Consider the following 14,304-nt stretch of genomic DNA (forward strand, 5'->3'; position numbering starts at 1 on the left):
AACCGTGCGCCTCTGGGATTGTAGTTGCAGGTCCTTGCCACTAGGCCACCAGAGCTCCCCTCAAGCTTAGCTTTTGACAAGAACATTTTTCTAATTGAAAGATGCCAATGAAAGAGAATGTTTATTAAGTATTGTTGCTGTTAGGTGCCATCAAGTTGACTACAACTCATAATAACCCTATGATCAACAGATATGAACCTCATGCTAGCCTGCGTCCTCCTCACCTTCTCTGACATGGTCAAGCCCACTGTTACAGTCACTGTGTGAACATCCTAGCCTAAGTCCTCCTCACCTCTGATAGGCTCGAGCCCACTGTTATAGTCACTGTGTTATTCTATCTTGATAAGTATGATGTCGCTGTTAGGTGCCATCAAGTCAACGACAACTCACAGTGGCCCTAAGAACATGAAATCCAAAATTTGCCTATCCTGTGCCATACTCACAATATCTAATATGATTGAGCTCATTGTTACAGTCATGTTTAATATATAGAAAAACCTGTAAAAGTTGGAATCTATGTAAGGCTGAAACACATACCAGAAGGAAAATGCAAATGGTTTCCACTAAAATGTGTCATGGGAGAGTAGTAAAGGCAGAAAAGGCAGAAAAACTGTGAGACTTCTCCCTGTATTCACAAAACATTAAGCAGCTGACTGTATTCACAAAAGCTTAATTGCTCTTTTATTTATTTTAACTTACTTTCTAAGAAGCTAATTTATTTCACCTCTGAAATAAATATATTTTCCATTTTTAAATAAAAACATATCCTATGATATTTATTTCACCTCTGAAATATCGTATTTTCACCACAGAAGTTATTCTGCCAAAGATCTATCTGGAGGCACTAGAAACTCTTAAACAGAGTTTTGTTTGGCTTACTCAAGAAATAAAAATGAATAAGTAATTACCTTCTGAAAGCTCCTCTTGATATTTGGGTAAGTGAAGAAACAGACATAAAAATTAAGTTTTTGAGGAATTGTTAGTCATCAAATAAAGAAAAATGACCATAGTGACGTATTCATGTCACCATTAGCAAGTCCTAACTGGGACTAGGCCTGGGAAAACAATGGACAACATGTACCTACAGGGACTAGAAAATCCCAATTGGCTCTGATTCTGTTATTTGGGGGGAAATAAATTTTTTACAGATTGCTTGCCAATTTGTAGAGGAACAAAATAACATTACAAGAACCCCACAATGATTATTGTATGCCAAAGTGCCACGGTCCTCAGTACAACGCAACTGTGTTAGAAATCCTCACCTCTGGGAATGAATTACTGGTTCTGGGGCTTTGGGATCATGGTTTTAGAAGACATCAAAGTCACTATGGCACAACATTCAATGTTCTACATCCTACTTTGATGAGTAGCAACCTGGGTCTTAAAAGCCTTCAAATAGCCACTTATGGTGCAATTATTGGTCTTTCCCTGTCTGGAACAACAACAACAAGAAGAAGCCAAAACAAAGGATACATTTGTACGAATGGACAACCTTGGGACCAGAAGAATTACTGTAGATGGTGTCCAGATATCACAGCTGACCACCATCAGGGATTACAGCATATTTAGATAGAGAAAATGTGCAGCACAACTCCAAAACATAAAAAAGGCCAGACTTACCTGTCTGATAAACTGAGTGGACTCTCAAGACTATGGTCCTTATTCACACTCCTAACACAGAACAAAATCTATCTGTATCTCAATCTTTAGCCACACACTAAGCAGACCCATAAGGTGAGGCATACAGCAGGGAGGAACTCATTCATTAGAATGCCAGCTGTATACAGCCAGAAGAGAAGCACTTCAGGTGGTGCCCATGGCATGTGCCCTCTGTGCCATGCATTCAGTAGGCTTCTCGCTGGGTGCTACTTATTCCTCAACTAAACTCCAAAGAGAATTTGGTTCAGAGATATGTAAATTCTCACTGTCAATTAAGAGGTGCTCAGAACTGATGCTTTAGGGGAAGCGAAGGAACAGCTGTGTGTATTCCCCTTCCCAAAAGGACTGTTCTTAGCACCCATTCAGTTTCTGCTCTAAGAACAAACAAAGTTTTGTCATAGGCCTAGTGGCAAGAAGCTGCCCTGCAATCCTGAAGGCACACAATGTGAATCTACCAGCTGCTCTGGAGAGAAGTATGGACAATCTCCTCCCTCGCGATTAGCTACCTCTGTAAACGTGCCGGAGGGTCAGCTATGGGTTGGTTCAGACTTGATGATACACAACAATAGCAACATAGGCTAAGACCTATGCACCAGTGTCTGATTACCCAATGGGCCAGGTAAACAAAGGATTTACTTGTTTTTATTTACTAATCTGTACTCAATCATCTCCCATTTTTCACCACAAGTTTCTGCTTCTAGTAATGGCTGGCACCTATCTGTGCCCTAAGCCCACAGCACCTACAGGGTCAAAGCCTCTTTTTGAATTTAGAAACCCTAGCAGCAGCAGAGTACCCAGTATCTGTGGTTAAACCTTTATAAAAGCGTTCATAACAGATTAGTAAATCAGCACATTTGTATTCTTACCTTGCTTTATGGACAGTCCACCTCTGATGGTATTTACTGTGAGAAAGGCACCTTTCTAAGTATTTACACTACAAAACATTATTGTTCCTATTTTAGAATGGGAAAACTGACAGGTTATGTTACTTGCCAGAGGACCCACAGATAACAAGTCTATATTCCTAACTATTCTAGGTCTCTTTCTACTCAAAACCAACATCAAGTCTACTTTTGTCAAATTAATTCCGATTCATGGTGACCCCGTGTCAGGTTTCTAAGGCTGTAAATATTTACTAGAGAAGATTGTCTATTTTCCTCCCTGGCCGCAGTGAGTGGATTGGATTCACAGACCTCTTGCCTAGCAGCTCAGCTCTTAGCCTGCTGTCACCTGCTAGTGCTCCTGAGCCCTAACAGCAGCGCCAGCAGATGAGGTGATTGCCGGCAAAGTGATGAGCTGAACAGAGCAAGGAGGGATGACTATAAACCGGAGGAGCTAAAACCCAAACCAGTCAGACACACTGATGTAGATAACTGACTAGAGAACCCCAAATACTTAACAGAAACTTTAGAACCACACGAACGGTTAGTAAATAATGCAGATGAGCAGTTCCCAAGTCTGTAACTCTCAGTGCCATCTTTTTTTATAACTAGTATTTGTAGCAATCTTTTTCTCTTGTGAGAGTCTGTTCCTAGATAGGATAGCCTACCACACGCAAAGTTTTTAAAATATTAAATATAAAACTTAGACACAAAGCTATTTTTTAAAAATGAAATTCAGTGCTTCTACTGTATGTACTACAAAGAGAAAGTATGAGGGAAATAAAAAGATAATGAAATAATAGAAATACTTTAGCATGATTTTAATGTATGTTGTGGCTGTTAAGTACCGTTGAGTGGGAATCTACCCATGACTGACGCTCTGGCGGGTGTCTGGAGGCAGTCAATAGCATGAGAGGAGATCGTCCAGCTTTCTCCCATGGAGTAGCTGGTGGATTCAAACTGCATGACTTTGGGTTGGCAGTGCAACTCCTTACCACAAAGCTGCTTTTTATTCATGATTTTACTATAAGACATAAGAAATTATTAGATGCCTACTTTTACTTATATAGAGCTCTGGTGATGCAATGTTTAAAGTGTTCATTACTAATCAAAAGTTTCAAGGTTGGCACCTTCCTGCTGCTCATGGAGAGAAAAATGAGGTAGTCTGCTTCCACAAATGTCTGCAGCCTTGCAAGTCCTGTGGAAGCAGTTCTGTTATTACAGGATTGTTAGGAATCAGAATCGACTCAGTACCAGTGGGTCTGGTTTCGTTTACAACTATTATAGTAAAGAGAGAGCTCTGGTGGCCTAGTGGCTAGAAGCTATGCGCTTGGATCCAAAGAAAGCAGGAAGAGCAGAAAATATTCCTTATATAAGGTACAGGAAAATGGAAAAACAAAGGAACAGGCCAATCCTGGGATAAAAAGTGTTCTGGTAAGTTAGTTAAGACCAGATTTATTTATATATATGAGAAAGAGGGGAAATTGCCTTAACTGAGGTAGGAATAGTGTACCAAAATAATTATATTCCAATATGATGGAGAAATTTAGGAAATAAAATTCTTGAAAGTGGGTGGGTTTTGTTAACACGTCCTAACAAGCTTCGTCTTTCATACTTTGGACCTGCAGCTAGGCAAGGCTATTCCTTGGAAAGGGACATCATGCTTGAAAAGATGGAGGGTCAGCAAATGAGAGGAAGACCCCAACAAGATGAAGTGACACTGTGACTTTAGCAATGGGCTCTGGTGTTTCAGAGACATTGAGGATGTCACAGGATAGGGCAGGTTTCGGGTTGCCTGTTCCTAAGGTCACTATGAGGCACACTGGACTCAACAGCACCTAAAGCACAACAACAATCAAGGTAGCAAATTTTAAAAAAATACTTTGTGGGACCCATAAATTATCAGTTATGTTCACACTACTTTGAAGACACTTTATGATGCTGTTTGTCATTAACTATAGCAAATAATGTGTTAAAGGAATAGGAAATACTTAATTCAGTTAAAAGATCTCTCTCTCCAGTTTACCTACTATCAGTGTGAAGTAGACATGAAAGCATAGAAAAGATAAGATTCAGTCATCTCAAATTGTCTTCTAACTCACCAGGCTTTTCATATTTTTTGTGGACATCAACACACCAATGCTGTCATTTATACATGTCATTCATATTTGTAATGGGCTCTGTCTAGCAGGGCATTCAGAAGATACATGGCACTAGGGACAACTCCTCATTGATCAGGACTGAGAACACGGCAGGATGTCTTCAATTCCTCTCAACTAAAGACCAGTTTAAAAAAACCCAAAAACTCGGTTGCATTTTGGAATGTACTTGGGGTGGTGGGAGGGGTGCGGGGGGGATTGTGTACCAAGGAGGGAGTCTTTCTTTTGCTTTTGAAAGAGAGGAGCGAACTGGGGGGCAGGGGGAGAGAGCTGGGCGGGTAGAAAAGTGCAGCAATGAATGAATGGAAATCCAAATTCTCTGTAAATGTTCATTAAAATTATTTTTTAAAAAAGCTAAAAAAAAAAAAACAAACCAAAACTCTCATAAAGCTCCAAAATTCCCCCTAAAGTACAGAATTGCCCTTACTAAGAACCACTAGTCTAGATGCACTTTACAGCACTCACTACCAACATTGTTTGTTCATTGAATTAATTCTTGTACCACAGCCTTCAGAACGTGTTTAGGCCTTCCCTCTACATCTCCTTTCAGGGAGGGAGGTCCGACCCTTTAGGGATGTAACTTTCTAATAAATCTACCACCATTATTTTATCCTAAAGAAAATTTTAAAAGACTGTTTAAATTACATCAAATTTGGTATATACATTTAAAAAGTCAATACTAAATGTTCTTCCCCTCTCCCCACTTACCTGATTCAAATGTTTCTTCATCTTTTATTTTCCAGGAGGCAAAAATCAAATGTAAAGTAAGATTATATTCACACAGAGTCTATATTTCAAGTCTCACTCTCTGGCCCTGCTGTTCTTCACTCACACCCTTGTTGCTGATTCCCCCCACCCCTCACCCCCCAATCAGGCCCCATCAGTAGTGTCTCTACGGACTTAAATGAGGGAAGTGATGTTAAGCAGGTGGGCCATGATAACAAACAGAAGTGCAAGCAGGAGCTTTACATAAATACATTAAATCAAAAGTGGAGTCAGAGGGACAGGGAAAGTGGAGTATTGTGAGGGACTTTGATAGGTAGGTAGATATCACATAACTTTTAGAACCTTGGCAGATGTAACTGGAGCTCACAACAAGGTGGCTTAGCAAAGGCAATGAGTGGATGAATGGCTGGATTGAAAGGATACAGCCTTGATGCACACCTTTCCTGATTCTAAACCACGCAGTGTTCCTATGTTATGGTTCACACAAGAGCTTCTTGGTCTAGGTGTAGGTTTCACATGAATAAAATTAAGTTCTTGGGATTTCCATTTTTCTCAATGTTACCCATAATTTGTTATCACCCATGCAAATGGCTTTGCATGGTCAAGAAAACATCTTTCTGGTATTCTCTGCTTTCAGTAATTATATTCCTCATGTCATGGTCTCCTCTGAATCCAGCCTGAATTTCTGATAGTCTTCTGTTGATGTATTGTTGCAGCCATTTTTAAATAATTTCCAGGAAGATCTTATTTGGCTGTAATATTAATGATACTGTTCAGTATCTTCAGTCTGTTAGACCATCCATCTTTTTAATTTTTTTTTAGAATGAAAGCAAATATGAATATTTTCTAGTTAGTTGGTCAGATAGCTGTTTGCCAGATTTCTTGGCTTAACTAGGGGATACGTCCAGGGCTGCAGCTGTTTACGGAAAGCCACCCCTCAAGTACACTTCACCAGTTCCTGAGCCTTTCTTTTTGCCAATGCCTTCAATGCAGTTGGAACTTTTTCCTTCATTGTCACCGGCTCTTGATCATATGCTACTTCTTGAAATGGTTCAGTGTCCACCAATTCTTTTTGGCACAGTGATTCTGTATTCCTTTTCATTTTCTTATGATGTTTCCTGCATCATTTAATATTTTGTCCCTGGCATCTCTCAGAACTGCAGCTCAAGACTTGGATTTGTTGAACTGAATTTAAAAACATCTCAAGAATGGAGTCTGGCATTGAATACTAATGATGGAAGAGCAGATGAGTTTGGTAATGACTGTCTCTTTGTGCTAGCTATCTTCTTTAACTAGGTACTCTGTGTGCCCTCACCTCTGGACTGGCAAAGACATCCTCTCTAATCAGGAAGACTAGCCTAGGCTCCTCTGACACCAGCTGACTAGATAGATGGCAGTTCAGAATCCACAAAACAAAGAAAACAGATATGGATAATAATTCTTCAACTTGTGGTTTAAAATTAAAAGCCAAGGAAGTACTTCAAAACTGGCTGAACGGAAACCATCCTTGGTGTATATAAAGGAATTTTTAAAACCTCTGTTATATATTTCTCAAATTTTGGGAACCCACTATTATTTAGCTATACTAGAATCTACCAGAAGATGGCATCAGACTTAATAACAAAAGACATTCTCTCTTCTGAATTTCAATGTTGGCATTTTATGGTTCTGCACAAAGAGCAAAAAATACACTCTGGTGGCACAGTGTGTTACTTGCTGTGCTGTTAACTAAAAGGTCAGTGATTTGAATCCACCAACTGCTCTTCAGAAGAAAGAGGGCCAGTCTCCTCCTGTTAAGATTTATATAAAGTCTCAGAAATCTGACGGAAGGTCTTTATAAGAAAGGATCAACTTGATGGCAGTGGGTTCCACAAAGGACAGTGGTTTGCAGGTACTCCATCTGACGAAGGCATCCCTAAAATAACTTCCAAGAAATCACTGTCAAATATGTTGGACGGGTGGGGGATGACTTCATCCTCTAAGTGCCAGGCCATAGAAAAAGTATGGGGGAAGGATCATTTTATACATTGCTTTTGATAACTTATAGGTGAGGTGTTTCATGTTTCTTCAGGTAGCAAATATTATAGAAGGAAATGTTACCTGCTTCCACACATTTCTCATCAATCTTCATGTCATCTTCTAGAAAAGAGAAAAAAAAAATAGAACATTATATGTGTCTATCTCCTTATAAGAATGATAGTTACAACTTTTGTTCACTTGGCAGGATACACAGAACTCTACTGTATTCAAACTGTCAGCTATTTCATCTTACTTAGATCCACAAGCAACACTTTTAGTACCAGAAATCAAGAAATCAAAAGACATTTTGGGAAAGTTTGCTGTCAGGGCCTTCTGCAGAGTACTGAGGAGTAATGCTGTCAGTTTAAAGACCACTCAACCACTTGCTATGCATCTGAGAACTGGACAATGACTAATGATGATAGAAGCAGCAGCAATGCCTTTGAGTTGTGTTGGAGAAGAGTACTGAATATTCCATGACTACCAAAAGAATAGATATATCTTAAAGAAAGTGTAGCCAGAGTGCTCCTTAGAGGCAACGATGGCAGCTTCATTTTACATTTGGGCATGACGTTAGGAAGGACCATTCCTTGGAAAGGGACATTATGCCTGGGAAGGTGACGGGCTAGTGAAAGAAAGGAAGGACCCTCAATGAGATGGGCTGGCATAGTGACTGCAGCAATGGGCTCAAGTGTGTCAGAGGTGATGAGGATGGAACAGGATAGGACAGGGCTTTGAGTCAATGTTCATAGGTTCATGATAAGTTGTTCAACAGAACCTATCAACAGCAACCACTGTATTCAAAGAAAATTAATAATATGAAAGCCTATACAAATGACAGACATGATATGAAAGGCTACACAAAATAAAAATGGGTATGAGGAATGAAAAACCAATTTCTTTGTAAATTTTCATTAAAGTAACAATAAAAAAGAAAGGTTATAGGAAAGATAGTGGTTCCAATTTAAAAAGCCTAGCCTGTTGAGTGCTGAGCAGCTGACTTCTCTCAGCTTCTGTCAAATAGGAACTGTAATACTATCTACCGCTCAGAAAAGGAGTAATTCACACGATGCATGAAAAGCCCAGCACATAGGAAAATTCACTGCTGCTGAGGTAATTCAGACTCTACTCTAGGTTTCTGAGGTTGTAAATCTTAATGGGAGCAGTCTCAACAGTTCCCCATGGAGCAGATGGTGGATTCAAACCACCAACCTTTCAGTTAGCAGTCCAACATGTAAGGTACTATATCACCAAGACCTCCAAAATGCTCAATAGTTATCAGCTGTATTTATCTTCAGCTGAGGCACAATGTAACTTTAAAATCCATTCATCTTAACACTCCAACTACTCTCGATGTCAGTTGCTAAGACTCTTGTCCACCTTTCTCCTTCACTTAGCTTACATTCCCGCCAGAGTAGACACTGGTTCCTCCCCACCTCTGTGCCTTTTCTTAGGCGGTTCCCTTTGCCTGTAATGCTATAAGGTCCATCTCAAGCATGGATCAAAGTTAGCTAGACGGAAGCTTGAATCCAGACTGCACTGCTTGCAGCTTCTGATTACTTTCGTACCTTCCCTGAACTCAGCTCTTCACCCATAAGATGGGAATAACAATATTCTATTTATTTGTTTATCTACAGCTCTTAACAATAATTTTCTTAAAAGGTTATTTTTTAAGATGGTTGAAAAGAAAATACACATCTAATCAGATTCACGGTTTCTATTATATTTTTACTATAGTGCTGGGATAGGCATTGGGCTTTCACATAAAAATTGCTTTCTTTTGCTTTTATCCTGAGTGTTGAGAGAATTATACTTTACTAGGTATGTGTTCTTCAGATAAATATCTTTTTCCAAGTTTGGGCCTTAATGACAACATTACTAGATTGTGTTACATACAAAGAGCTCCTAATAGACAAATTAAACTGGAGTGCAATTAAGACAATGATGGGAAATTTCAAGGAGACCGGGATATGAGGGTGGATTTTTGCCCCATTATTTCTTACCGTCTTCCATAGAATTCACTGGGTACACAAACACCATTGAAGCAGGAAAAAATAAAATCAAATGAATAAACAAACAAAAGCAATGGAATACAATAGTTTATGCTATAACATTGTCAGATCAATTTACTTATAAGAATAGCAAAAAAATGCCAGAATTATTGCAATTAAAGTTGTAAAATTTAATTCTAAGATATTTAGCAAATATTTAGTACCAGAGTGATAAATATCCTATACTGATGAATACATTTGTGAGCCTTGTTACAAACTGGGATCTGTTTGCTTCTGGTAAACCCACTCCTTTCCACCCAAATAGCTCTACAAGGACTGGGTTCTACATATTCGCAAACGAAGTGCTTAGTTCCAAACATTTTAGGAATTCAGTGAGGAAGAAAATAAAGGAGAGATGGAAAGGTGTGATAGGGAAGAAAGGAGGATGATAACTTTAAGTGTATCTTTCATATTTAACTTCATAGTAACTATCTATAAACTAACATAGACCTTCCATTTCTCAATAACTCTTGACTGATAAATTATCTCAATACTTTGATTGAGTGAGCTGCTTCTGAAATATTCCCCCCTTTGGAAATATTTTGGCAGAGCAAGAAGACACAAAATAGTAATTATTGCTATATTATTCACAATTGTTAAAAGAAATGATCTAATAGTTTTTTAAAAGACCATTTCTATCAGAGACATTCCCAGTGAAGGATCACCCTCATGTCAGGGGTTCCAAGCCTGAGGTTTCTGTTTCTGGAGATCCATGAAGACAGGAGCAAGGCTGCAAACTATTTTCAGAATGGTCTAACAGTTTCATATATCCATAATTATTAAGCACCACTGAGTTTATTCCAACTCATAGTGACCTTATGTGCAACAAATGAAACTCTGCCAATCTTGTACTGCCTTTATCATCTCCTCAGTTCTTAAGGTCATTGTTGAAGTCACTGCATCAGTCCATCATCTCATTGTGGGCCTTCTTTTCCTTCTATGACCTACTACATTTCCTTTTTTTTTTTTTTACCATGAAGAAGTTCCTGTCATTTTAATTAGGTTTGCCATGAAAAACAGTACTATCAGCTAACCACTTCACCCTCTATCAGCTTTCATACAAAAACAGGAACCCAAAGGTCTCCACGCCACAACCATCTTCACTCCCATTATGGGGGGAAAAATGTCACTAACTGAACTCAGCCTCCCACACACAGCATGAAACAAGACTAATAAAAAGAAAGACTTTTGCTGTGTTATTATCTTAAGATGAAATAAGGGGTAGGGATAGAAATAAAGGCAGTATGAGGTCTAGGGCTCTCTTAGAGATCACTATCTGTCTGAGGAAAGGCAGAGAGCCCACAATTGACCCAGAAAGGGGGCAATGTCTAAAATGATGGTGGCTGAGATGGGCTGGACTAAAGTTTTCTCAAGCATCCATGGGAGGGTAAAGGCAGCTAACAATCTATCTTCCTTTCTTCTCCAACGCCCCCGGCCCCCAGGTAAAAGGACGGGGTGGGGGTAGGCATTTGTTCCTGAGCTGAGCACAAAATCACAATTCTCCCACAGTGCCATGTGTGATTCCCAGAGCTGTTGGCAGACAGTGAATGGAACAGATTTCCCAGTGCTGTCTGAGTCCTTTGTCCTTTTCTCGGCTCAGGGCTTCTTCTCTCCACCTGTAAGCACCAGGGCCTGCAGGATGTCAGAGAGAGATACAATTCCCTTGACCACATCATTCTCATCCACCACCACAAGTCGATGAACCTCTGCTTCTACAAGTCTATTGATGATAGTCTCCAGAGTCTCATGTAGATGGCACTTCAGGACACCCTCAAAATAGTGTGATTGGTGTTGCAGGGCTTTGGTCACAGACACATCAAGGTTATTGTAGGTCTTCTCTGCTGCCAGATTAATAACATCAGACTTGGAGTAGATGTCCACCACATGCCCTTTCTCGCCCACCACTGGCAGGGCAGAAACTTGGTGCTGTACAAAGATGCCCAGAGCCACATAGACAGGGGTGGTAGTACGGACCATAGCAATGTTGGCATAGGTGCCAATCTGCAGCTCTTCCAGAGATTTAGAAATGAACTCTGGCTTGGGGAACTCGGTGATAAATAATTTGAGGAACTTGAGGATACGCTTGTGGGTGAGGATATACAAGGTGTTGCCTGATTCTGGATCAATAACTGGCAGCCTGTGGATCTTGTTTCGAATTAATGATGAGACAGCATCAAACAAGCTAGTATTGGGAGAAATGCAAACAAGTGGTTTAAAGAAGTCCTGTAGGCACACCTCTCTCCAAGTTTCTATCTTATGTTCTTCAAGTTCATAGATCTGTACCAAGGCCGATTTATAGTAGCGACACAGGATATTGATGAAGTCCGTGATGGTAAGCATACCCACAAAACTTTGCTTATTACTGTCCCACAAATGGGCAGCTCATACACCATTAGTCACCACGGCAAAGAAAGCTTTCTTCACCTGCAGGGAAGTATCAAATACAACTAATTTGGAACTTGTGGGAATCAGGTCATAGCAGCAATGAGACTTGATGAAGGAAGTATACACGCCCTTGTTGGATTCTGGGGTCTCTTGAGGATGTTCACTTTCCAAAGCTAGGGAGCTATCAGAAGAAGTGACCATCTCCATTGCAAAGAGGAACCAGCTTGGCCCGCTCGTTTTTAGGAAGCTGGCTGGGTAGGTCCCGCCCCACACTGCGACCCACTACATTTCTAACCATGAAGTTCTTCTCCAGGACTGGGCCCTTATGCTTATGATAACATGCACACAGCAACATTCAAGCCACCAAAGGAAGAGAAACTGGTAGACAGGTGGTAGAATATGAATCTTATTAAAATAATAATAATAAGAAGAATAAAATCAGGCTCTTGTTTTTAGTTGGTGTGTGCCGATGCAAATTAAACATTAACCTAATTACTAAACTCTAATTCATCATTTCCATATGAAAAAGGGACGTGAAAGAAGCAAATCTAATTTAACCTAGCATCAAATACACATTTTTTAAAAAATAGTAGAGAAATAAAACATCTTTGTGAAGACTATAACCTAAAAAAAAAGCTTCTCAAAAATGTTGGGTTAAAAAAGATAAAAAATGGTATTTTTAGCTTCTATTTTTATTATTGTTGTTGGTGGTGTGTACCGTTGAGTTGGAATCAACCCACAGCTGCCCCTCCAGTGGCTTCTCAGAGGCAGTAGATCGCATGGAGGGAGATTGCTTGTCTTTCTCCCGTGGAGCTGCTGGTGAAGTAATACTGAGTAGCGTGGTGCTGGCAGCACAATTCTTTACCACTAAGCCATCAGAGTTTCTAGTGATCATTACAACTATATGAAAAATTGAAGTACTGTCAGCATGAAGGAATTACGTGTTATCTTCTTTCAAAAATGTCTTTTTCTTTTTAGTTATCAATGTATCTTTTCAATGAGAAAATAAAAGGAGAAAATGCTTAGAGGAGTGAGAAATAATGAAGTAAATATGAAGTCTGTGAGATCAGTAGCACTGTCTGTAGTGACCTTGCAGTTACTTCTGTTGGCCTGTCAACTAGCTTGCCATCTCCTTTCTTAACTTCTTTCTAGAAGCCCACTTCTGAGGGCCTTCACTCGGCTGGTTCCAACCTGAACTGAGTCCCATTAACAAGCACTCTTTCAGGCAAGAACTTGTTTACAAGCTTTGGCCACCAAAAATCCCCTTACCACCCAGTCTTCTACCTTATTTGAATAGTACCAGCTAGCAAAAAAAATAAAAATAAAAAAATAAATCTGTATTTATTAAATAGTAATTCTGTTTCATACCTATTCATTAAAGACAAGCTCAATTGTTATTCAAAGCATCCGAACAGTGCGAAAGTTAGCTCTTCTAGATTGGCAGAACCTCAGTTAAGGCCTGGACATGTATAATGCTCGTTATTGTAAGGTTGTTACAAGTCTTACTTAACTTGATGGGCACCTAACAACATGTGCAGAATTCATATCCTTGCTGCAGAGGTCTCTGAGGACATAAAAATAGAGAGGAAAGGCTTCATATTTTCACCAAAACAAAATTTATATTTTCATAAATGGAAAACCTTCCCAAATCCAAGGGAGTGAAGGTCTAGGTAGGATTTTGTGTAGCTGCAGGGGATATGAGTAGGGGAAATGGAGACATTTAGATCCTTTCTCCTGCAGGAAACCAGTCCTAGGAGTGAGGGAGCAGGTGTCCCAAAACACGCGCGCGCGCGCACACACACACACACACACACACACACACACACACACACACACTCTGGGTCTGCAGACTCAGCATACTCACATATAGTTGACTTGAGGCAGGAGTGAGGCTGGTAAGGCTGAGACCACCAGAATTCCCGTTGCTTTCTGTGCACCATGAAGTGAGGCCAAAGAAGAGGGAGGGTCAGAGGAAACAGACACTGAACAACTACAAACAGTACTTCCTAGCATTCTGTTGCCTCCACCCAAGTGGAGCCTTTCTCACTACTTTTCCTACCTCACAAGATCTTTTCACACAGATGTTAGCATGAAAATCTGAGTTCACACATAGCAGAGCACCAGTAAATTACCCATGGTATCTTGCTCCTTCAACATGTCATGTCATCTGTCTCAATGGAACTGCCATAGCATGTTGTGCTCGCGTTTCCCTCCCCGTCAGTCTGCCACTTTCAAAAGTTCTTCAGGAGGAACTCTACTGCCTCTGTGATCTCCAGAGCCACTGTCAGGCCTCATCTTTCCTTGGTACCTGAAACCTCTGTTGACTTGTTCTTCATCCCCCAGGATGTTATCATTAACTCTTACCAGGCTCTTTCCCTAGAAATAATCTATGCCTAATTCAAACCTGTTGTTGTTATGTGCCAT

General features: G+C 40.0%; 1 protein-coding gene and 1 pseudogene across 1 annotated transcript in view; both read right to left on the bottom strand.

Annotated features, from left to right (window-relative positions):
• MPP4 (membrane protein, palmitoylated 4 (MAGUK p55 subfamily member 4)) overlaps positions 1–14,304 on the bottom strand; it is a 58,917-nt gene that overhangs the window by 21,782 nt on the left and 22,831 nt on the right. The window contains exons 10-14 of the mRNA XM_006889085.1: positions 13,745–13,809; positions 9,448–9,465; positions 7,526–7,564; positions 5,408–5,428; positions 909–923 (exon numbers count right to left, since the gene is read on the bottom strand). Coding sequence (XP_006889147.1) covers positions 909–923; positions 5,408–5,428; positions 7,526–7,564; positions 9,448–9,465; positions 13,745–13,809 — 158 coding nt within the window. The remainder of the gene's footprint in view (positions 1–908; positions 924–5,407; positions 5,429–7,525; positions 7,565–9,447; positions 9,466–13,744; positions 13,810–14,304) is intronic.
• LOC102855500 lies at positions 11,092–12,087 on the bottom strand (annotated as a pseudogene).

The sequence above is a fragment of the Elephantulus edwardii genome, unplaced genomic scaffold, assembly GCF_000299155.1.
Source record: "Elephantulus edwardii isolate Elephantulus edwardi_28Jun2011 unplaced genomic scaffold, EleEdw1.0 scaffold00075, whole genome shotgun sequence".
NCBI classification, from domain to species: Eukaryota; Metazoa; Chordata; class Mammalia; order Macroscelidea; family Macroscelididae; genus Elephantulus; species Elephantulus edwardii.